General features: G+C 42.9%; 3 protein-coding genes across 3 annotated transcripts; 1 reads left to right on the forward strand and 2 right to left on the reverse strand.

Annotated features, from left to right (window-relative positions):
- Nucleotides 1-588: 588 nt before the first annotated feature.
- mtch2 (mitochondrial carrier homolog 2) lies at nt 589-10942 on the forward strand. Its single transcript, XM_018743361.2, has 13 exons — nt 589-703; nt 2995-3079; nt 3200-3306; nt 4358-4384; nt 4703-4756; nt 8101-8158; nt 8271-8322; nt 8406-8465; nt 8561-8654; nt 8872-8919; nt 9215-9282; nt 9436-9511; nt 10271-10942. Exons 1-13 carry the CDS (start codon nt 617-619, stop codon nt 10355-10357), a joined length of 903 nt encoding a protein of 300 aa, XP_018598877.1. The 5' UTR covers nt 589-616; the 3' UTR covers nt 10358-10942.
- A 59-nt stretch (nt 10943-11001) lies between these two features.
- Nucleotides 11002-19324, reverse strand: psmc3 (proteasome 26S subunit, ATPase 3). Its single transcript, XM_018743360.2, has 12 exons — nt 19271-19324; nt 18156-18236; nt 14547-14672; nt 14145-14249; nt 13986-14048; nt 13747-13884; nt 13137-13280; nt 12794-12942; nt 12568-12664; nt 12041-12186; nt 11817-11898; nt 11002-11356 (listed from the first exon to the last, which is right to left on the reverse strand). Exons 1-12 carry the CDS (start codon nt 19310-19312, stop codon nt 11246-11248), a joined length of 1284 nt encoding a protein of 427 aa, XP_018598876.1. The 5' UTR covers nt 19313-19324; the 3' UTR covers nt 11002-11245.
- Nucleotides 19325-20515: 1191 nt separating this feature from the next.
- tmem17 (transmembrane protein 17) lies at nt 20516-23515 on the reverse strand. The gene is made up of 5 exons (XM_018743343.2): nt 23349-23515; nt 22707-22810; nt 21736-21849; nt 20929-21072; nt 20516-20718 (listed from the first exon to the last, which is right to left on the reverse strand). The coding sequence occupies exons 1-5, from the start codon at nt 23467-23469 to the stop codon at nt 20617-20619; spliced, it is 585 nt and encodes a 194-aa protein (XP_018598859.2). The 5' UTR covers nt 23470-23515; the 3' UTR covers nt 20516-20616.
- Between the last annotated feature and the right edge of the window lie 2315 nt (nt 23516-25830).

Raw genomic sequence — 25830 nt, forward strand, 5'->3', positions numbered from 1 at the left:
GAGGCTGGAGTGACGTCACTTCCGAAATAAATAAATGTTAATATCTGAAAAACTCCAACGGCACAAATTTTAATTTTTATGGCACGAAACGGCACAAATGTAGCACTAATAAGGTTTTCTCCATTTGTGCTGTTTGTCTGGGGGTCGGAGGGGGGGCAACTCACGAAGGTGAGGAAAGAAGTGTCCGCGGACCGAGAGCATTATGCTAAACTAGTAGAGATGTATTAAAACTGGACTGCTACAACTTGTCAAAACAAGGACACATAATCATAATCTCGGGCCGTTGAAGGAACTCTCTTCATTCATTCATTGGACATGCAATATATATACGGGTATCATATATTGAATTTGATTTTACATTAATTTACCTCACACTGTCAATAGGGAACAGTCCTAATACACTTTGAATAATAACAATGTGTATGGAGATAAATTTAACAACTTCATATGTAATTTACACATTTATGAATATCGGATTGAATTCCTGCGCCACTTTGTTCGCGTACTCTCGTGACGCGAAACTGCCGTCCAATCAGAGAGACGCTAGGCGGCGTCACGTGGGTTCACCGTTTCCCGTTTCCAATTCCCGAGCGCAGAAGGAAGAAGGGGCTCGGTAATGGCGGACACGTGTGGACAGGTGCTGCTGGGAACGGGACTTACGGTCCTTTCTCACCCGCTTATGTACATCAAGGTGCTGGTGCAGGTACGTGTGAACGTTTGCTCAGAGCGCCACAGAAATGTTCCTTGGGAGACGTTGACAACGTTGTGAATTGGTATCAGTTCTGTTCGATGCCCGGCGTACTACTACTAGTAAGTAGGTGAAAGGCAAACTTCTTCTTGCGGGCAGGGAACGAAGATGTCACATTTGACATTCACCTACGTTGGATTTAACTTTACCTCGTTCGCTGAATGACTGCATCGCTCTGCTGCTAGTTTCCAGAATGAATGAAGGGGATGATCATGAGTTTTGGCGCTGTATTATTCATTTTATTGTATACGCATTTGCACGCTAGTCTCACACAGGGACAACAGTCAGAGACAGACAATTCCACAACGCTCCAGGCGACTTGTGCAGTTCGACCTCCGCGTGTCAGCTGGTCCTGCGAACGCGGATACGGGATAGATGGTGTGCGAGGTGCGATGCGGATCATTCGTTGACAATACTATTTTGCATAGATAGGGCTCGTGTCATCAGTGGAATAGAAGTTCTCAGCTCTGTGACTGTCGGCAGAACGGACAGGATCCCGTGACGTCGCGTTCCTGACGTCACGGGATCCTGCCCGTTCTGCCGACACAGTGTCGCAGAATTGAGAACAACTTCCATGAAGCAGGCACTTGGGCCGGGGCCGCGCGACGTTTAAGGGCGACACAAAGCCGAGGGTGAATGGAAAGAAGGCGCCAGAAGGGCGTGTCGAGTGTGGGCAGGCGGTGTCCGCCGCTCCGTCACCGTCACGGTCACCGTGCGCCTTGCCTCCGGGAAGAAGGTCGATGTCCTTCAGGCTGCGCAGTCGAGTCGCGCGGAGAGGACAGTGCACGAGCTGCCCGGGGAGGAATGGCGCGAAACTGCGTGTGTGTGTTTGTTGTTGGGCAACAGGCGCTTTTGTGTGACCTGTAACAACTTTGCCCCAGTGATTCTGTGGCACAAAAATGAACCTGCTTTGGCACAGTAGGACAGTGGAGTGGTACACTATGGTACAGTATGGTATCTTTCCACCATGTATTGGTTCATTCGGCTGTTGGAGCGGAGCGGCGACTTGTGGCGTAAAGCTGCCGACAGTTCAGTGCTTCTTATGCAGCAGTAGGTCAAGGTAAGTGCCTGACTCAAGCTAAGGGTACTAGCACGAGCTGGGATTTTTGAACCTGTGACATCAGAGGGCTGAAAATGTCAGTCTGGTGATTTGTGGGCAGGAACTTTGCTCATATTGAACAACTGTGATATTTTTTCTGGGGTCTCCGCCACAGTTGGCGGTTCAAGCTGAGGACGCTCGGGTGCCCTGCGAGCGTCTGGGATCTCTGCGCCGTAGTCTAACCGGAGGAGGAGACATCAGCCATAAACGGGCCTTCCTTAGAAACGGAGATATTCGTCCAATAGCCGAAGGCTGCTTCGCATCTGCCGCTCTCTTTCCGGACCCTTTATATAAATGGGTCGAGACCCTAGAAATGGGCTTCGCACAAATGCTGCACGTATCTTTTGTCAACACTAATCGTGCACCGATTAATTTTCTTCCACCACTTATTGTTCGTTACACCTTATTGGAGAGTCATTCGGTAAGGTTTGTGCGTTGGTGTGATATCGATAAGCAGCAGTAATATGCAGTGGAAGTATTGAAATGTGGTGTCCCGTGATCTTGGAAAGGTATCATTTCAGTATATTCCTTTTCTGAGATGTGATGAAGAAGTACACTTGGTATGTCTACAGGTCTGGACCCACGTGTGCTTTTCTCCCTGCTCTCGCGCCATGTCACATGTTGTTTCAAACTCTCATTAGCACTCCTCTAAATACCAATCTTAATTGCTGGCTTTCTTTTGCAGTTGTGTAGTTCTGTGAGATGTAAATTTAACATTCTTATTCATTTTCTTTCTCATGAACAGCGCTGAAAAACAATCTCCTGGATTTTGCTGGGATGCGGAGAATTCTTTAATTCTGCTGCAAGGCTGTTGCACAAGTAGTACCGGTCTGAGCTCAGCATATATTTTTCTTATTTTATTTGCTTTCCTTCTCCACGTATCGTCTTATCAGTATCCTGTCATGACACATTCATCCGAATACATTTAATTTTAATCAAATTTGTTTTTTGCATCAAGTAATTTACTGGTCCGTACACCTTGCGACACAGTGCTCTAGCCTTCTGAATCTGCAAGAACGTACTTTCGCTGTACTTTAAGTGTGAACTGGTAATCATGTGACTGTGAAGTGTCGATGTGTTCATTCGTGTGACACGAGGGAAAATTTATATTAAAAAGGTCAAGTAGTTACATCAGTGTTTTTTCCAGGTTGGACACGAGCCTCTTCCTCCCACTCTTGGGCGCAACATATTTGGCAGGCAGGTTTATCAGCTGCCCGGACTGTTTGCATACGGTACGGTCACGTTGTAAAAGCAGCACTTCCCGCATTGGTTTATACTCAAAGGTGTGAATTTCCTACTGCTTTTTTAAGGTGTTAAGACTCACATTTTGACTGCATTTCTCTTCTTTGTAGCCAAATATATAACAAAGATTGATGGAAAAGCTGGCCTCTTCAAAGGCCTCGCACCGAGACTCTGCGCTGGAAGCATTGGTACCATTGTGCACAGCAGGGTCCTGCAGGTAGGGATGTGCTGCTTACATTTATGACATTCAAATGACACTCTGCACCTGTGATAGTTCTCTGGCTGCTTGTAATCTCTGAGGGTGTGTTCTGTGCTTGGATAACAGTGGAAGAAGTTGTCACTGTGCTCAGTGGTGTGCTCTGTCACTGACGTGTGCCCTCTGTATGCTGCTAGGCACGTGTTGCACTGGCCTTTTCTCTTGGCTCCTTTTGCTTCCCAGTGATGGCAGCAGTGGGAAGGGACAGTTGCTAAACTGGGAAACACTTAAATGCTCCACATGCATTAGGTTTTACAGTTGTAGCTGGTGCTAAATTGGTCTAGCAGTGGGCTCCTCCTGTATAAAATGTCAGCTGTAGTGGTGCTGTGATGCATGAAGAGTGCAAAAGAAAAATTAATAATCGCTGAGGAAAGCTGTGCTTCGTTATGGTGGTGTTTGTAGTTGTAAATGTATTTAGACATTTAAATGTAAATGAAATTGGGATTAAACAGAATAATTTATAAACTAGGTTTATTAAGTGCCAATGTAAGGAGACATTTGAACCAAGGTTTACAAAACTGGTTTGCAGTAATAAAACAAATTAATTTTGATGTGACTCAAAATACACTTTTTCAGATTTCTCACAGTCCAGCAAATTACCTTTGTAAAATGAGGATAACAGTGGAATATATAGCCTTCTTTAAAAACTCTTGTTTATGCTTAAGAATGACTGTTTTCCTCTCTAATCTCTAAACATTAGTGCTAATTAATGTTCTGTGTATCATTACATTCACAGCAGAGACTGACTTCTGCAGCTCTTATGCATCTTTTGTTCAAGCTCAGTCATTTGTCATTAAAATATGGTTTTGTGCATTTGAACATGTACTGTGATAACCCTGAAGTGTATGAAGTGTGAGCTGATAGATGTGGTTGAGAGTATTCAAGGCTTACGTCTTATTCACTGTCTGTTAGTGTAAATTGATCTGTTTACATTTCTGTAAATGGTACATTTCATACTGTGGTATCCATGCAGTGTCTATGTAATGTGAGATCTGCTTTTCCTCTATTCCAGAAATGCCAGGAATCTGGAAAAGCTGAGGTAAGAACCAATTTTGTGATTGTTTTTTGTGTTTTAAAGAGAATGTTTTCCTCTCTACGTTTGCCGTTATCCCTTTCACTTTTGTTTTGCCAGTTTCACAGTAGAACTAGCATGAAATTCTTATGGCTTAATTATATTCTAGTTAGTCACAAAGGACGATATTTTGTACACATTTAAATGTTTATATGTAAGTCCTTGGACTTTTCTTAAATGAGCTTTTTAAATATGTGTCATCAAAGTGCTGTAGTTTGTCATATTTACAGAATTGTGGTACATTATTCAAATTCTGTGTACTAAACACTCAACATTTTATTTCAGGAATCTTGCAAAAATCTGAATGGAGATGGATCCCTGCAACATGTTGTGAATGAGGTAAGAAATACATTCTTCATTGTGAATACTTTGAATCTGTATCTCGACTGTTTTCAAGCGTCTTTCAGAAAGCAATAATTTGGCATGAAGAAATGTACTGTAGCCCTTGAATTTGAGCATGTGATAATAGTGGGTCTATTTAATCAACAACCGCTCATCCCGAGACCAGGCCAGATGGCACGTTGGGTAACGTCTGAATATCTGTGGAGTAAAGTCAGTACCATATACTTACTGTATGTGTATGACCATGTACATTACTGCATTGTGCTGCCTAGTATTGTTGCTGTGCTGTGTTAACATTTATTCATTTAGCTGTTGCTTTTCTCCAAAGCGACTAGCAATGTTAAGCAGCCTACATCAATTTACACATGTATACAACTGGGTAGTTTGACTGGAACAATTTTTGGTAAGTACCTTGCAGAAGGGTACTACAGCTGGAAGGGGGATTCAAACCTGTAACTTCTGGATCCAAAAGCAACAGCTCTTAACTGCTACACCACCAGCTCATCCAATTAGTTAGGATGAGGCCAAGATTTTGCTATGCTGCTGGTAGTATGTAATCCAGTACAGTCTGTTGTATACTCACTGCCTTGTGAGTGCCTCATGGAGAAGAAGGGTAAGGGAGTAAACACCAACAGAAAAAAGGACCAGAACTTGCTCATCCTTGTAAAGTCTGCTTTGGTGGATCAGGTGGAGGAAATTGTGATTCAGAGGTTGAAGATGCATGGCTGCAATGCATTGTGGAGTGCGAAGGGTATGTCTAAGCACCCTAAGATGCCATGGCCATCCACTGCAGCCAAAGAAGTGTCCAAGCCTGAAGGCTCTTCATACCAATGGATCAAAAGTTTGGTGGCCGAGCGAGTGTGATTGCCCCTGTGCAACAACTTTCTCGCCTGAAAAGCCTTCCTGCACAGGTTTCTTTGTGCAGTTCTTTTTCTCCTTCATCTCACCCCCTTGTCCTGAGAAGTACTGTGGTGATGGGGGAAGGGCAAATCAAAAGGTAGTGGTTACTGTTGGAAGTCATAGTCCTAAACCTGCACGCATGCAGCTTGTGGATCATGGGTCGCTCTTGTTTGAACCTTGGGCACTAAAGAAGTTCTGCAGCATCCCGGGTGACAGAGCAGCCCTTTTCAGAACCTGCACCGCTCACCCTACTAAGAGAAGGGGCTAGAAAAGGTGTTCTAAACATTGCCTGCCCAACCAAACAACTACTCAGCTAGCCATAGCTGGCAGTTTATCCCTCCTAGGGGTGGAAACTTTTTACAGAGAGAGAACTCTTGGACAGAGATGATTCAGCAGGGCCCCACAGGAGAACAGCCCTTGTGTCAAGGGAGCAAGTTCAATAAAAATTGACATGGCTGCTCAGTGAAACTCTTCACTGATGAAGGATCAGTCTGCAAGCCTGAAGGCAGCTACACCTTTCTTCTGGAAAGGTACGGCCAAGACCGAGAACTGCATCCATGGAGTTGGATTGGCTATCAGTGCTTCCTTCCTCCGGCAACTGATGTCATTGAGTGTCTCATGTATCTCCGCCTCCTTCTCTCATTCAGATGCTACCTGACTGTGGCATGTCTTAGACTGTCATCATCCGCAGGCAGGACATCAAGGTCACAAGGGCCATGAGGGATGCTGAGTGCTGGAAGGACCACAGACTGATCAGAGTCATCCTCAATATCCACATCACATCCCTACAGCTCAATTAATTGGTGTGTCAGGCTCCCCTCCACATTGATTGAAGTACTCCCTAGCCTTGGAGGGCTACCAGTCCTGCTTGGACAACCTGCTGACTGCACATGGCCCATGCACTGGAAACCCAACTGAACAATGGAATCAGTTCGAGGAGATGGTGACAGTTAGCAAAGTCTGTGCTTGGATTAAAGTAAGGAGCACACCAGGACTGGTTTGAGAATGAGCTGTGCTCCTTGAGGAAAAGCGGAAGGCCGTCATTAAGTGGCAGAATGACATCTGCACATCCAAGAAGGATTCCTTCAAGCATCTTCAGAGTGAGACACACACAGAGCTCCGTAGGATGCAGGATGACTGGTGGGCTCACAAAGCAGAGGAGGTTCAGCACTGTGCTGACAGTAAAAACTCTAAGCAGTTCTTTAGTTCCATCAAGGCTGTGTATGGACCTCCCAAGCCCCGGTCTGCTCCTCCTCTTGACTTTGACGGAGTAACCCTGCTGAAGGACAAAGGCAGCATCACAGAAAGGTGATGCTCAGCAGGCTTTCCGTGGTCAACCAATCTGCACTTGACTGGATCCCACAGAAGCCAGTACTCAACCAGCTTGATCTTTGCCCAACATTGAAGGAGGTTCAGAAAGCGGTTAGCTAAATGAGTACAAGCAAGGCATCAGGAACTGATGGCATCCCTGCAGAGCTCCACAAGTCTGCAGGTCCAGAAGCCATATGTGCTTTCCATGGTATCTTGACCAGCACTTGGTAGATGTTGACTATTTCTCCATTGCCTCCTTGTACAAAAACAAAGGCAATAAGGCCGACTGTGGGAACTACAGATGCGGTCTATTGCTGGCAAGATTCTAGCATGTGTCGTCCTGAATTGCCTGCTCAGTAGTGTCTCCGAGGACAGAAGACAGAAAGATTGCACAACTCGTCTGTTGCACATGACGAAGTTACAAAGCCCCCCCCAAATCAGAGGCTTAAGTGACTTCCAATGTACACAATGTAATGCAGATCTTATTCACCAAGGTGACTTACACTGCTAGATACACTACTTACACTCAGTCATTTCACCACTGAAACACCCTCTCTCTGTCATATAATATACACACACACACACAAACGGCTGATTTTAGAGTCGCCAGTCCACCTGAACAGCATGTCTTCAAACTGTGGGAGGAAACTGGAGCACCCAGAGGAAACCCATGCAGACACAAGGAGAACATGCAAACTCCACACAGACTGAGCAGGGATTGAACCCATGTCCTCTCGCACCACCCAGACTGAGACAGCACTGCTACTCGCCGTGCCATATTCTGAAAAGAAATGCATTGTATCAAATTCGGTAACGTGAGCTACACCATTCACTTCATAAGAGCACTTGTCCTTGCTGCAGAAATTGAACTGGAAAAAATTAACATGATAGGTAGTTATGTTTGCAGAGAGAATGGAGGTGCTGCTCTTGATGCTCATGCTCAGCATTGTTGTCTCTGGTATTATTTATGGGAGGGTCACTAGATAAAGCAATTTTTTTTTTTTTTAAATGCTATATTCTTATGAAACTGGTGTAGCAGGCTTATAAATGACCCTTTGTGCAGAGCACATGTCAGCACAGCATAAAGGTGTGATCAGTCTTAAGGTAAATTTTTCTGTGTCCTACTGTAGACGAGCAAAGAGATGGTGGCACGATGCTGTGCTACAGTTATCACACATCCTTTCCACGGTAAACTTTTTTTTTATATACATATATATCACTGTACATAATGAGTTACAGCAGTTCTGAAACATTAGGTGAATTGTGAATGTTTGTTTATTTTTTCCCTTTCTTCTTCCAGTGATCACTTTGAGATGTATGGTGCAGTTCATTGGCAGGGAAACCAAATACAGGTGAGACTGAGTCTCCATTATTGTTTCACATTGTGAGAATATGAATACTCCTTTTCACAAGTTACCCATTTCTGCTGTTGCAGTGGAGTTTTCAGTTCCATTGGCACAATCTACAAAGAGGAAGGAATTCTGGGATTCTTTGCGTATGTATTAGCTGAGTTTTAATAGTTTTTGTCATAGTTTATTTTTCATGGTTAAGATGGTCATTGCTGCTTTGATCAGTATCGTTTTCTTTTAGCGGGCTCATCCCACGTCTCCTTGGAGACATCCTGTCACTATGGATCTGTAACATGCTGGCCCACCTGATTAACACCTACGCAATTGATGATACGGTGAGCATGTTGCTTCTGTTTTGCAGGAAGAGCCAGGTTTCTCCATAAGGTTATGCTCTGCGCATTTTAATATGTCACTCTTGCAAGGAATACAGTGCTCTGAAAGTAATTTTTTTTTCCTCCTCCTCCTCTTAATCATGCTTGTCATTTAGGTCCTTTTATAACCATTCAAGTACTGTAGAGTGAAAATATTAGACACTGACCGTTCTTTCCACAGATGAATCATATGGGTGAAATCAAGAACTGTTCGCTTGCTGTGACTGGGGTAAGTTTGTAATCCGTCTTTTCTAGTGTTTGTGTTATAGGGGCATTAGGCAGTAAATGATCAATAAAATATTTATCATTGTAAATATTTTGATTATTTGATGTATTAATTCATAGTGAATGAGTGTGAGGCTATGACAGAGCATACACTAGTAACACTTTCCCAAGACACACAAAAGGGACTGTGTTGCTTGCAGTGGGTCACCAGGGACATGCAGCAAGTTCTATAACAAGCTGTATGGGGGGGGGTCATAAATGTGCCCTAAATGTGTTTTTTCTTCCCCCCCATTCTACAGTTTTTTGCAAGTATGCTCACATACCCTTTTGTTCTGGTGTCCAACCTTATGGCTGTGAACAACTGTGGGTAAGGAAAAATAAAAAAAATTACAACCTAAATTTTTTTTTGTTGTAGGTTTGATGCATTACTGTGTTACTGTTCACATGTGCTTGACCATCTGCAACATCAGGTAGGGTTTTGGGCTTTTCCCCTATAAGTTTCTTTGTGCTTGTTTTTCAGGCTGGCAGGAGGCCTTCCCCCCTACGCGTCTGTTTATCCCACTTGGGTGGACTGTTGGAGACACTTGAGCAGAGAGGTAAAACATTTGTGTATCATAAACCCAAAGCTGGTGTATAATCTTTGTACATGAACACGTTGGTGTTCAAAGTGATGGTCACTTGAAAGTGACGTATTTGTGGAACAGCAGTTACCTGGAATGTTTCTAAGCTTTCTGCTTTGTCTGTTACCATATTCAAGATTATTCAGTTCAGATACTTGGATCAAAAGATTTTTGCCATTGTTATGATTGTGTGTGGAGTAAACACCCATCAGTAATTTGTGAAAATCTGCTTGTAAGCTGTCCTGAAAAATAAACTCAGGTACCATTAATTTACATAAATGTTAGAGCCACAAACGGTTCACTCGTTTTTCATAAAGCATGTAAAATTCCTGGAGAAAATTTCCTTTACAACCAAGTCCAGAATATCAGAGTAATACTGGAGGCACTGCCAATAGCATCATTAGTGTAAATGCCCTTATGCTCTGAACACTTTAGGACTTTTTACTTTAAGGCTATTTATTACATTCTAGTTACAATATGAAGAAATCACAAGATTTGACCAATGCTTATGAGCAGTTATGTGGTTCGATATGAGATGCAGAGCAGAACCAGCTTTTAAACCTATGGACAGACATTCATGTAGGTGCTTGACAGGTGAAGCTCTGAGAGCTAAAGCTACTTGAGGGCTGTGTATGTCAGCAGTACTAGTCAAAAGTGGCATCTGCTAAATGACATGTATACAAGACGTGTAGCGAAATGAAGGAGCTGACAGTACTATTCTCGCACTGCTTTCAGGGGAACATGAGCAGAGGAAACAGTCTGTTTTTCCGGAAACTGCCAGCAGGGAAGACGTATGCAGTGGATCAACAGCGATTCTTTTGAAGGACAAGACAATGCATAGTGTCTAATTGTAATAATATAAAGTGAGTTGGAATGAATGGGGTATATCTAATTTGTATGCATTTGTTTACAATATTGTATTCATTTTTTAAAAACAATCTCTCAAACATACCACCAGTAAAGAACATAATTTTGACATGAGTTGCTTTGATTGAAACAGCAAAGAGCTTTGTATTAATATCTAGGGATTTATAAAATTGCTACTGGGCTTTAAAGAAAGCATTTCACTTTTTAAACACGGTAAGGACTTTAGGCCTTTGTCTACAGTATTGTTGGCTTCCCTGTCCCTGCTGGGGCCCCTAGAGGGGGGTATACTTTGTTGTGCAACAGAATGTGTGTGCACAACTCCCTGCGATGATATGTACCTGGTTTGCTGAGCATTTTGGGGCTCTAACCTGTCAGTTTCCCAGCTCAACCAGCGTGACTTTTATTCTGTGAGTTGTAACAGAGACATGAGACCTACTTCTATCACTCAGTGAATCATATTGATGTACCTGTAACCTGTTGCTTTCCTGAAGGGTCCAAATGAAAGAATGTTGAATAAAAGTGACTGGAAAGAATAACTGGTTGCTTAGAGTTGCTTCAATTTTTGGGGAAAATTATTCATGGGGACATGACAAAACTACTGAAGTTATGAATGGAAAATGCTTTAATTCATACAAGAGAACTGGTATAAGTGTAATAGATCCCACAAACTCTTACATCAAAAGCCACTTAATGTGTGGCAACATACATGCTGTTAATCAATAGGATATCAGAACCAATCAAAACATTTAATACCGCATGTTTTGATTAGTTTAGACAGACATTGTTCCACTCACTTCCCATAACTAAGCGGAACATCAAGTTTTCACAGCTCTACTGCAGAGCTCAAGCATAGTACTGCAGGTTGGCCTTCTTCTTGGCCTGTACCTCCAGGATGCCCTCCATGTAGTCCTCATGATTCAGCTCAGTTGCCCCCCGTCGCAGAGCAATCATACCCTGAAAAGAGACAACTTGAGGAAAAGGCTGCTTTTTCTTTGTCCATTATTGCAGCAGGAAGGAGACTTTCTTAGCAGCCTAGCATCATGTACAAGAGATGTGTAAACTGCGAAAGTGCTGAATCGGAACTAATGGCACTAAGCAACCACCGCATGTTTAAATGCGGTCTGTGCTATAGGATCACCTGTTATTCATTTGGAGGAGCACTTACATTCATTTCATTGAGCCAAAGCAACTTACATACTATACAGCAAGGTACTTTTTTATGGTTAAGTCTGTCACAGGATGCTGGGTTCGAACTTAAGTCATCTGAGGGTTGGGCAATACCTCTAACCACTACACTAGCTGTGGTCCTACTTCACTCATAATTCAGTACTCTTTAATACCTTCAGCGCTTCTTAAAGCCTCCTGTGACGCTCACCATGGTAAAATGCCTGAGAGAACGGTCACGATAACTCACCGCTTCAACACACACAGCTTTGCACTGGGCACCATTGAAGTCATCTGTGCACCGAGCCAACTCTTCATAGTTCACATCAGGGCTAGAAGAGCAGTGAGAGAAGCCCATGTGGCTCTCAGATGACAGCAGAGCAATTATGTGTGTGATGTAAGCCGACACACACCTCTCATAATAGGTCTCACGTAGTGACTGCTCAGTACGTGACCCGAGCACCTTTCTCATACCTTACGTTCATCTTGCGAGAGTGGATCTGCATGATGCGGGCGCGGGCCTCCTCGTTGGGCATGGGGAACTCAATCTTGCGGTCCAGGCGGCCGGAGCGCAGCAAAGCCGGGTCAAGAATGTCCACCCGGTTGGTCGCTGCAATTACCTGTGGGACAGCATGATGCCAGTTGGAATGCAAAATCGGTCACCTCGCCTTGCAATCTCCTCAACATGGCTATCATCTTACACCCAACAAAACCTGAAACGTGAAAATCCACAGACCAATTCAAGTTTTCAAATTTCCCCTGAATTGCTTACACTGCATAGTACCATATTCACCACTATGGCATTGGAAAGACCATCATCTACTTGTAAGCGCAACACAAATTATTTCACATCATACAAGCTTGAAATTGTATTCTACTGCAACAGTATTGGTGCAGTACTTTTCTCAGTAAAGCAACAAATCATGGTGAATAGCCATCATCAAGCAGTGAGAACCATCAGTATACAATCCCGCTCAGTGATCATGGATGGAAGGCAGTACCTTGACTTGCATATTAGGCTGGAATCCATCTAGCTGATTGAGGAGCTCCAACATGGTCCTCTGAACCTCCCTGTCACCTGCCTTCTCACTGTCGAACCTGGAAAAAATTATTGGCCATTCCAGATTAGCAAAGTGCCAGTAAAAAACATTAAACCTGTCTAAATGAAGACAATGGAATGACATGATCCATTACTTCACTGAGACAACATAAGCCACATTAAGCTACCGTTTGGTCCCAATGGCATCCAGCTCATCAATGAAAATGATAGAGGGGGCCTTCTCCTTTGCCAGAGCAAAAGCATCCCGGACCAACTTGGCTCCATCTCCAATGAACATCTGAACCAACTGGGGTCCAGCTAGCTTCAGGAAGGTGGCCTGGAAAAGCAAAGTGGACAAACAAATTTAAGCGAACTAACATCAAGTTCTCTACACAAAAAGTGTAAAAGACTAAGAGAAACTTGTTTCCAAATGTTGTAATAGATATACTAAAAAACTTGATTAATCACAAATGGAAATTGTACAAATGTTCAGGATTCTAACTACGGGACACACAAACACACAGATCGTACCTTCGTCTGGGCAGCACAGGCTCTCGCCAGCAAAGTTTTGCCAGTTCCTGGGGGCCCGTACATCAAAACCCCCTTTGGAGGCTGTATGCCCAAGTTCTCAAACTTCTCTTTGTGGTTCATGGGAAGAACAATGGCTTCGACAAGCTGCAAGACGATGAGTATCCAGTACGTTCACATTTATCTACTTATAAACGAAGACACTGCCTGCTGTTCCATTACTCAATCCTATTCCAAAGTTTAAATGAACACATGAGGAAGAATATCTTCAGCGAATGTCTGAGCAGTGCAGATTACACAATAACATTTGGTAAGAACAAACTCGGTCCATATTGTACTGATTTCAGCATCAAATATATCTTTCATTCCTGCAAACATCAGTCTACAATAAGTCACTCAAGGATGTCCAACAACACAACTATTCATATTAAAACTAACATTTTATAATACATCATTCTGAAAGTCAGCCAATGTCATCCAAACACCACCAGCAACCTGGAGTGGACGTTTGACCTTTGGCCTTTTCACCTATAACCACGCCTGTGAAGATGTTTCAGCTCGATGCTGAGATGCTAGCATTCTGTTGACCCATAACAGCCCTTCAGCACTTCACCTCTTGGATCTGTTTGTCCAGGCCACCGATATCGCTGTACTGTTCCGTGGGTCGTTCATCTACTTCCATGGCTTTCACCCTGGAGTCATACTCCGTGGGCAGAGTCTCCAGGATCAGGTATGAGTCCTTGTTCACCCCCTGAAGATACCACAAGATGAATGTCAATACTTAAACCTGTAGCAATCACAGGCAAAAAGCTATGAACAGGAAGATTTAAACAACTTGCTTCACTCACTCACCACCAAATCACCAGGTTTCAATTTTTCCGCATCCACCAAACCAATGACAGGGAGAAAGTACGTCTGCAAGGGTACATGCAATGTTTCTTTATAAAACCTTTTATAGCTCGCATGGGAGATATACAACACTCTACGCCCATCGGTAAAACAACACCTTACCTGTCTTGTGGATGTTTTAATGACAGCACATTTGCCTTTCCTCTGAGAGTCAAGGTCAATGTTAGCTCCATCTTCCTCCTGGTCATTGGGGTCTACATCCAAAAGCTGCACATAAGCAACATGAGACCGTCAGTCATTACTTTGGTGACAGGTCACAGAAAAAGTCTAATTTCCCTACGCTTATCACAAAAACTAAAAACAAAACAATACCATGAAAAACTTTATAAGCAATGAGAAACAAATATGTAGAAAGGAATACAGAGAGTACTCACATGTTTTTATTACAACGCTGAACTCCATGGTACACAAGTTTAGTGAAGAACATCTTCCAGAAGTACACATTCACCAAGAAGCTAGACTATGTAAACGAGGAGACCGAAATTCAACGGTGAAACTCCTTACCTCGATGACATTGGAGACAAGGTAAGGCAAGGTCTTGTTCACTTTGATCTTCTCAGTGTTCTCCTTGATTTTATCTTTCATTGCCTGCAACTCATGGGTAACTCGCAATACTTCACTCTTCATGATCTAAGCAAAGAAAATATACCACATGTCAATGCACCCAAGTAAATGACTACTAACTGTGGAAGGATGCGTGGTGTCAAATTCACAAAGAAACAAATTATCACAAGACACATCAAAATGAGTTCTCAGGTCAAAAGTGCTATAGGCTATGAATGATGCGGTCCATCCGCAACAATATGGAAGCGAAGCTAAACAAGCAAAGCACCCTGGAAACTGCTAGATGCTGTCAATGCCAATATCAGCACCAAATTAGAGAAACACTCCGCCTACGTGGAGGATTCAAAAACGAGACTCGCCAGTCTAACTGATGTCATGAACAGCTTTGAAACTCACTCTGTCCAAGCTGAACACGGGATATCTGAGCTGGAGTTGTCGATTGAATCAAACATTATCAAATCAGTAGAGACCCTGGAGCAAAGCTCTCAGTTGGACCAAATAAAAATGGACAAACTGGAAGACAAAAACTGTCGCAATAATTTGAAGACTGTGGGACTGCCTGAGAATGCCAAAGAAAACTTTCTTCTTCATTTCTGCAGAATGAACTATGTTCCGAAGTGGGGCTGCTGGACAATTCGCCTCCTACTGTATTTGATTTCACCCACCAACTGTCTGAGCTCCCTGCGCCTAACCCGTACACCTGTCCGAGGAGCATTCTAAGCCAATTTTACTGCCTCTCTGACAAAGACACGGAAAAGACTGCAGCAAAAGATTCTCGTCTGCAGAAGACTCCGATTTGATGAAGACGTTAACGCTTTCAAAGAATGCAAAATCTACCGAGGTTTTACGTTCCCAGCCAGATGAAGGTGTTTCCATGGAGATAACGTACACCTGACTGACGAGCATTCACCACTGCTTTCCTGGGTGATCAGAAAGGGCTGAGACTGAGCAAAACTTCTTTTCATGCTGAACTCATCCAGCTTTACATTTCTTTTTTTTTTTTTTTAAATCCTTTTGAGAGGGCTTTATTCTATTCTGGGGGTGTGTAGCCAGCAATGTCTTGTTAAGCGTTGTCACCCTGGTGCGACACTCGTAAACATAGTTGGTGGCTGGCAGGTTCTATAAGCGGGGCTGTCTCCTAAAGTTGTTGCTGTAGTCTGTCTACAGTTCTTGAGTTTTGACATCACTCCCTCTATCTGTCCCTCCTTTTTCTCTCGCTTCTGTCTTTTTCTGTGTCCTACCTCACTGTGTCACATGTTCTAGTTGTTTGACAACAAGATGGAGAATTCCTGGATAACTATTGTAAACTAAAAGCAAGTTTCCAGTTAAAATTAGCACTTGGGATGTTGATTGGAGGTTTTTAATATTCATAAAAACTATACTGAATGACAATGAGTCTGTTCATAATTTCATTGAAATCTTCCAAAGTCTTGTTTGTCAAAGTCTGTTTCATTTACTTATTTAATCTTAACTTTGCAGTAGTTTGTAGTCATGGACTATACTTGTATTATTATTTATGGTAAATATTATTGAAGTTTCTTCCGCCTGATACAATTTGCTCTAAATGACAACTCATGGATTCATTTTTTTTTTTTACAACTGATTTAACAGTTGATCACTTTTAATAAACAGTTATGTACTTGTCTTCATTTTTGCTTGCAGTTGCAGTTCTAATTTCATTGTGTTGTTACCACATTCTTTATGTCACTGTGACCCACTGTAGCTATTGTTGCAATAAACTAGACTACCATAAAAAGAGCATCAAACAATTACCTGCACCTTCATAGACAGAAGAAAATAAAATGCTAGTTTTTACGGTTATCCGAAATTGGACGTGAAAGTCTAACAGCGGCTCCTTGTGGATCTTAGGAAGTAAAATAAGCGGAAAATGCGAATACGTTAATTTACATTTTTGCATTTGAGAGGATGGGGGGGGTGCGGTGGCGCAGTGGGTTGGGCCGCAGTCCTGCTGTCCGGTGGGTCTGGGGTTCGAGTCCCGCTTGGGGTACCTTGCGACGGACTGGCGTCCCGTCCTGGGTGTGTCCCCTCCCCCTCCGGCCTTACGCCCTGTGTTGCCGGGTAGGCTCCGGTTCCCCGTGACCCCGTATGGGACAAGCGGTTCTGAAAATGTGTGTGTGTGTATACAATTCCCCATCCTCCATGTGTATTACATTCACATCGGAGGATCACCACTGAGGTTCATCGTGATTCTGCAAGTTTGTTTGTGACCGCAACATCACGACGTGCATTCTTATCGTGTAGTTCTGCTCATAGATAAGTCATCTGTTGTTTTGCCTTTCTACAATCATTGATTATTTTTGTTTATTTATTTTGTGGTTTCTAAGTGTGTGAGCAAATCTAAATTGTGTCCCGTACTGTAGACTGGGTGCCACTCAGGCATCTGGACTAATCGCATCGCCCCTTTGTTTGTTTTAATTATAATCATGGGGTAGTTTCAGTTCTGGCTCTGAGTTGAAGTGAATTAGCCAAATTTAAATTGCAGCAGTAACGCGTAGCAGCAGACTTGTGGTGAAAACACAAGGGAGTCTACCTACAGGAGTCCACCAAGGGAGGCCTCTGCTACTACGCGAGTTCTGCAATCACCATCCTGTTCCATGTGGGATCATGCGTCAAACATCAACGTCGCCTAAGGCAACTGAACTGTACAACACCACGACCACTGCCAGAGCCTCAGACGCTCCCGCTGTTACAACAACCTGGTTTATCCTCGTCTGTCAAACTCTCCATCCTGTTTACACCTCTCCATGCGACTCTGGAACTGCCAGTCTGCTGTGAGAAAGGCTGACTTCATACCAGCCTACGCTTCCCATCTCTCACTGGGCCTCCTGGCCTGAACTGAAACCTGGATCACCCCAGACAACAGAGCCACACTAGCAGCCCTCTCCACTAACTACTCTTTCTCTCACACTCTTCATCCCTCCAGCAGAGGTAGAGGCACAGGCCTGCTCATCTCTCCCCGGTGGGAATTTTTTGTTCTCCATCTGCATCTGCATAACTTGTCCTCCTTTGAATTACATGCTGTGTATCACTGCTCCAATCACTCTTTTTATGGTTGTTATGTACCGCCCCCCGGCCCACCCAGCTGCTCCCTGAATGAGCCCGACATCTTGTTGAGCTCCCTCCCAGGGGACAACACTACATTAATTCTCCTGGGTGACTTCAACCTGTACTTCGAGGACATTCATGCAAGCGGTGTTCTGTCACTCTTGGAGTCCTGTGACCTCCCTCTGTCTTAGTTCTCTGCTACTCCTGCGAGACACGACATTTCGTCCCACTGTATGTCCACACATGTAGTGGAATGACAATAAAGCTCGACTCGACTCACAAGGTCAGAAATAACAGACCTTGTCTTTGCTCAAAACTGTGGCTCTCCTCTCCTCTGTTACCCGTGTCTGATCATTTCTTCTTCTCCTTCCACCCCTGCACCACCACAACTAACCCCTCTCATGCTTCTGTACCCTCCGTCACCCTCTGTGTGTAGTAACCAAGCACATTTTAAAGTAAAGGTTAAGAAACATGTACGAAAACCTTAATTTCACTGTCCAAGAGCCGTGTCCGCTGAATGATCTCCTCGGTAGACATCTTGAGAACCTCCTCACCAATCCCGTCCTGCAGCGAAAAGGAGATGTTTTCAGTTGCAGTTGCAATAACGGCACAAAGTACACGTCAACTATAAACTGAGACTAAGCTCTTCATTTTTCAGTACCCAAAAAGCTAAAGTGCTGCAAGGGTCATTACAGGATGGAAAAAACATGTGAACATATCTTCACTCACAATAACCAATGCCAAACTACACAGAGATATAACAATAACAACAATAAAAATAACAAAATAAGGAGCAATAGTACAGAAACATAAAGTAAACACTGTGGATTGCTGAACACAATGAGGGGAAACACATGGCAACATGTCACAACATCTACTTCACTATTATTCTTAAATTAAAACCAATACTGTCACTGTCCTTGAGAACATGGCGCGTGTGTGTGTGTGTACACCTCTTCGTCTGTTGTGAACTGCACTTTACTCTACATGTCATGTTAGATGATGTAAACAACATATATATAATAATAATCTCTGACAAGAAGTTGTGCGTCCTTGCAGAAAACGTGTTTCTTCCATTTCTGTAAACATGAACGCAGCATTTGTTGCTCTGGTTACAGACATGAATAAGCAGGCGCAAGTGGACAGCATCGTTGTTCTGCTTAACATGTTTAAAAGTGTTTTATTGTGGCCAAACAACAGCAGCAATGCACGGCGAGCTAGCTGAGCCTGAGGCTAACAAATACTAGCACTCAACGAGGAGTCTGCGCAAAAGCCGCACGAAAATAAGTCCATCCACGCGTTGTCACTGAAATGAAAAGGAAACATTGTGGTTAATATCTCTCAGGTGCCTGAAGTGGGTGGAAAAAGAGCCGTTTGACGAAAAAGCACTCCTCGATTTCGTTTCTCCTGTGTCATGCAGTCTGACGAAAACCAGGCCGGCTCCACTCAACCTCCTCGTCTCATCGCTCAAGTTCGCCCAACAAAGAACGCTATAGTTCCGAATTCAAATATACGTATACTGGAGCACCTCGGACTCAATAACCAGTCAACATAAGTGCTGAGAAACCATATCATTTTCACTTTAAAAGCAAACGAACCTCAACCTCATCCCAAACTGATCTGTCATTCAGCGACGCCATCTTGAATTTCGTACTGAGAGCAAAATCCAGCGCAGTATTTCTAACAGCAGATTCCACAAAATAAGTCGCGCTGGAAAAAGAGCTAATTGTTTACATGGCATTCCTTTATTTTTGTTTACATTGTCTCGTAATTATTTCAGGTATTTTTCCGAAAGTGTCAAATAGACGTAAACAGATGTTGTTTAGTTATGTCGAAAGTGCTGAAATCCATACAAAGTCATTTTCTTTCTACCGCTACAGGAAGGTGGAGAAGTTTCGTGGTGCCGCTTCTTCCCTGAACGCAGACATAGAACTACCAACGGGCTGCAGTTTTGTCTCTTCATCTGCAGTTAATACACTATGCAAGAAAAACTTCCTTAGCGCTAAATGCATAATTTTGTAGATATTACTTAATTAATCCGTGAATATGCTTATCAGACGGCTCCAGTTATTTTCATACCATACATTTTCCTTAATCTGCACAAATTCATTTAGGACAGATTGCCCTCCAATAAGGGGTGCGGTGGCGCAGTGGGTTGGACACCGGGTCCTGCTCTCCAGTGGGTCTGGGGTTTGAGTCCCGCTTGGGGTGCCTTGCGATGGACTGGCGTCCTGTCCTGGGTGTGTCCCCTCCCCCTCTGGCCTTACGCCCTACGTTGCCGGGTAGGCTCCGGTTCCCCCGATCCTATATGGGACAAGCGGTTCGGAAAATGTGTGTGTGCGCCCTCCAATAATGTGAATTTTACAAACAGCTGAAAGTGTAGTTCACTATTTACTAACATTATGGTGACAGGACTCTGAAGTAGAGCCTCTAAAAACTGTGTCCATGGTTCACTGATGATGTGTAAGCCCCTGGCCAGCGTCGGGTCTGGATCCTATCCTGGAAGCAAAGGACGTGAGGCAGGGTTCACCCTGTATGGGACACCAGTTGAAAGACACAGTTGTGTCGAACGTAGCTGCCAGTTTACCTACAACATGTCTGTGGGTTGTGGGAGGAAACCAAAGCATTCAGGGAAACAAACGGAGAGAACATGCAAACTCCATAGGCTGCAGACCGAGTGACTCGAACCCACATCCAAACACGCAGCTCACATGCAAGGCAGGAGCACCACGCTGCCGGCCACAAAATAAATACCGAAGCCGTTAAAGTTTCACAGAACAATATTTATAAGACCATGTTTTCTCACAGATTTTTATTAAAAAGTCCAAAAGAAGGCACACAATTACACTATTATGGTACATGTAAAAAACACAGTAACGTAGTTTTAGAGAGCCATCACCGAAATAGAGCATTACTGAAGAGCATTCAGGTAGCTGGGGATCCATCAGTTCAGGAACGACTCCTGGACCCCATCAAACTGTGTGAGGTGGAAATGACTCTCGCTGTGTCTCACCATGGTACGGAGAGCTGCAAACCCTGTGAGACACTTGAGAGAGAGAGCAAGGGACAGAGAACACAATTAACATGCATCAGTAGTAGTTTTATTGTATTTGTTGTGTGCATGGTACTGCAAATAGAACCGTTAAAAGGTTCACATGAAGCCTTCAAACACTCAGTGAACTCAAGACATGAGCAACCATTGCCCAGGAAAGTCAACTTGGTAAATGTAGAGCAACAAATCCACAAACACTCGTACCTCTGCTAGTAGGAAGAGGGCCAGCACTATGTGAACTCCTCTTTCCAGAGGCTGGATGAGAATGGCTTCATTAAACAGTTGGAATAAGATGAGGGGAAACTGCAGAAGGATACTGAGGAGCCAAAAACCAGCAAGCTCTGGAACCTGCCAGATGGAAATCACAGAGTCACAAGTTGTTCTGCCTTAAATTGCATGATGTTTCAAAAAGTAATAATTTTAAAAAGTATATGCTGTACTGGGGAAAGCAGCAGTTCACCACTAGTTCAATAAATAATCTAATTTATAAGCAACGATATGTGCAGAATTCTATCTTGCTGTCATGTTTTTCATATATTACAAAAAATTTTATTACAGGTGGGGTAATTATTAACCATATAGGTGCTTTGTTAATCATTTAGTTTCTCATTCACCACATAATCACAATTTAACATTTGTATACAATTTTTACATAACAATTATTAATAAGCTTGTCACACAACTTACAGTTTATCATATACTACCTATATGTGGAAACAGCTGGTAGTGCAGTGGTTAGAGTTACTGCCTTTGTGTCTAAAGGTTGCAGGTTCAAACCCCACCTCTGGCTATATTACCCTTAAGCAAGGTACTTATCCTAAATTGGTCCACTAATATTACCCAGCTGTATAAATGGGTAACTAACTGTAAATACCTTAACACTATAAGTTGCTTTGGAGAAAAGCATCAGCTAAATGAATAAACATAATGTGAGTTAAATGTGATCCTCAGTATAAAGTGTTGGCTTTATCACAACCACATGTGAGGTCAACATTTGAAGTGAAAGTGTACCTTCTCCTGTAGATTGCCTGCATAGCCCAGGTAAAGTCTGATAATTTCTATGAGGGTCATCAGAATGAGTATTGTAACAAGTATGAACTTGTAGTAGTCTGGAAGGGCAGGATACTGAAAGATCAATAGAACAGAAGAAAAATGTAAACATCTGTAGAGTATATCAGAGGACATTTGAAAACTAAGACAAAAATATTGTAGCGACACCCATGCAGCTACTGGAGATAGGTTCAGGAAAGAGGGTTCTTGAAAAATACTCTTTATTGAATGTGTACATTTTTTTTTCTATACAGATCAGAATGGATTACCCACATGCACATGTCATTCCCTCATTCTTATAGCAGTCTTGAGAAAGACAGCACAAGACAATCTGCTGAACCCCAGAAAGTTCACTCAGGTCCCTCTAAGCCCCCCCTACTCCACACAATGGTTAGGAGGTCACTCCTCGAACCCCCCAGAATTACCCCGTGGCAAACTAAGCATAAGCAACATAACAGCCAATCAGAACAGAAAACAGGACTACGTAGAGGGAGATGCTAACACCAACTATTTACATTAATATGCATCAGCCACCACAGCGCAGTTAAAATCTTTACACTGTGCAAAGGTGCTGCAACTTCAATTTTCAAACTTTTAATGCGAACATCTAAAGAAATCACATATTATCAGATGCTGATGGAGGAGCTAGGCCAAAACGCATCTGTTTTGTGCAAATTCATTTCTTTCATGCAGCCTGAGTGCAATCCACGCACCCTTATTTCTAATAATTTGAACATGGAAAATTCCTATGACACCATGCTTCCAGAGGCAGCAGGTAGTGCAGGGGTCAGAACCCTAAACTTGAACTATTACTGTCAGTCAGTGAACACGGGTTTGAATCTCACCTCCTGCATAACCAATGACAGCAAAACCATTCGAACACCGGAAGCTGCAACTCGTGCACACGTGTGACGTCAGTCGCCGCGTGGTACCTTGAGCTGCAGCATCGCCACCTCGCTGAGCCACCAGGCGGGGAAGAAGCACAGGTTGAAGAAGAGGGACATCTGGAGGGGGAGGCTGGACACCAGCTGGCTGCCTGAACGAGATGTATTTTATTTCGACGGCGGTTTTTATTATTTTAAACACGCGTGCTGTAGCGGAAGATTTCGTGTGGACGAACAGGCGCCCGTCACCCACAACACAAGTGAAGTGAAGTGTGCAGCTCAGCTCCTCTTGCCAATGCATCACACGCATCGTCACACATCAGCGCATGCAGCGTGTTTTCTAGCACAGCAAGACGCGCGAAAATGGGCAATTACGCTTTTCTCCCCGTACAAATTGTACGTCGTTACGGCGCGATGTGTCAATAGCGGCGCACCATGGCATGTACAACTTCAGCTGACTTATGCTTATGGCAAGGTGATAAAAAACAAGAAATGCGTGCTTATCATGTAAGCAATCATTGCTGTCTTAACCAAACCATATAAATTAATTCCATGACAAATGATCGTTTTTAACGAGGCTTGTACACACCCGCGTACCGCAGCTAGGCAGACGTAACTGCCTGGCCAAAATAAAAACAGTGAAGTCACCTCGCTTTTTTGAGAAGAAAACAATACAATTATTTTACTTACTGTGTCCTAAGAACTTAATATGATCTTCGGGAGTGGGCGGACTACGATTCTGGTCGATAAATACAGTTCGAGAAAAGTCCCCCAAACGTCGCCGGATGGGCTCCGGCAGCTCCATGGTCATTAACTGCTAGTAACTTGTGGAAACTGGTGCCATTTTGGCTCTGAAACAAGGGAACCCCGTGGTCGACACTCAGCGTTAGCTAAGAGCCAAAATGGCTGCTGAAGGACCCATCGTTTCTTCACGTTACGTAGTTAAAAACTCCGCAGTTGTCATGACAACAGATTTTTCAGTTTCAGTTGCTAACAGTACATTTTGGGTTTTAAATCAAATGTTCACCACTACTTACACTGTTGCATATATGTGTGGTGTATTGTGCATTATGTATACACTACGAATATAATTATTTAATGAATAAGAAAGTCAGTATTTTATGTTGAAAAGCATAACAATATTTATTTATGTATTTACACATGCTTTCAGCCTTATTTACACCAGATTTTGTATTTTGACATTTTATCGGAGCAGTTCATATTAAATAATTTACAGAAAAGTACAAATTCGTATTTCAGGTTATGAAATAAAAGATTTCATTTTGATGGAACTTCTTTTTCATTTTCATTATTGAAAAGCTGCAGCATTAAATCATAACACTTTAAATTTTGCAAAACAGAATAAAACAGTAAAACCATGATAATTGAACTGTATCAATGACATTCCCAGCATAAAACAATTAATTTAATAATTGCATGGAAATAAATTTTTAACAGTATTAAAGTTTCAGTGCCAACACAACCATAGACTCTTATTATCCCAAACTTTGGAGAGATTGCTGACTGTATGTTAAAGCAGCTCATTACAGAAAGAGTTCCAGAATGATAAACAGGTTTAAAAGTTACAATGATGCCTGTGAGTCTCACAGATGGAGTTAACCAAAATGAAGCACAGATATACCATACTTAAGCACATTACATTTCAGTTTTCCATTAAACAATTTTGAGAAACAAAGAATCTTAAACGGGAAGAACTGCTGTATTTCATATCTATGATGATGTGTAAGACAGAGAAAAAGAAATATGATGAAATAACAAAAATGCCACAAATTCCTGACTTGGGGTTAAAGCTCCCAACATTTTCAGAAGTTGGATGACAGGAATATAGTCAAACTTTGCAACTAATAACCTGTAATGAACTCCCTGCTCCCCTTCAGATCTTTAAACTTCCAAGAAATAAGTAAATAAATAGAATATTCAAAAAGGGAAAAAATGTACAGTGTGGGCGAGTAGATTAGTGTCTTTACATTTTTCGGTGTTTTAATGAAAATCTTAGGACTGTTCATATTGTACATACATAAACACCTTAGGTACTCGCTCTAATTGCGTTTTTTTTTTTTTTTTTTTTTTTTCCTGTAACCAGTAGGTTACAAAGGTGCCCAACCAATGTAAATCTCAAGGTTTGGCTCTGACTGATTCTTGATCCCGCTGGTTGTTTGAGAGCTCAGCTTAAACAGGATCTTCCAGCCTCATCTATGTTTCTGCCCTATTCCCTCATCTAAGCTCATGAGTGACATGGCTCACAATGACAATTACTCGTAGATGCCAGAAGAGGCACCATACAGTGCCACTAGTCCAGACCCATGAAGAATCCACCATCTGACATGACCTCAGCAGAATCAGTTGAGCTCCAGGAGATGATGGTGCGCACCAAAACAAACTTCTTCAACTCATTGATTCCTTCACATAGATAGTACAAATGTTACACACCAGACCTCCTTTTCCTGATCTCAGTTTGGTCGAGCTGCAATCATAGATGGAAGTACACACTCTCCCCATGAGCCCCAGCACTGAACAGTGTGCTGTAAGCACATCTCAGTGTGACACAGAGCAGGCAAACTCAGACTACAGAATGAACCGTTTTCAACGCAACGTGCCATGTACAAAACAGGCAACAGAATGGGGCAACAGGGAAAATCTGATTCAGGAAGAGAGAAGATGTCGTTTCCTGCAGAACTTGTGCTTTTTCTGAAGAGGTGTGGATCATGTTCTCCTGTCCTGCACAACAATCTGGTGGATCCCAACGACCCGATCTACTGGGAATGAGCTGAAGACTGGTTTTAGTGATGTTTCTCACAGTGCCTCGCGGTTATTATTGCTGGCTAAATTGTCATGCGGCAAGCAGACACAGGAGGTTAAGGCTCTGGTGGACAGTGACGCACCAGGGAAATTCATAGATATAAATATTGCTCAGGCTTGGGGTTTGCCCTGTATTACATGCACAAAACCCTTAGCTATTAGATCTATAGATGAAGGACCAATTGGGTTCGTATTAGAGAACGGAATGAGTTGAAGACTGGTTTTAGTACCAACCTGGAGCATCATGAGTATCAGGTCATGCCTTTTGGCCTGGAAAATGCACCCTCAGTATTCCAGGATTTTGCTAACAAAGTACTCAGAGAGATGATTAATCAATCTGTGTTAGTATCTT

This window comes from Scleropages formosus, chromosome 7 (assembly GCF_900964775.1).
Source record: "Scleropages formosus chromosome 7, fSclFor1.1, whole genome shotgun sequence".
In the NCBI taxonomy this organism is placed as follows: Eukaryota; Metazoa; Chordata; class Actinopteri; order Osteoglossiformes; family Osteoglossidae; genus Scleropages; species Scleropages formosus.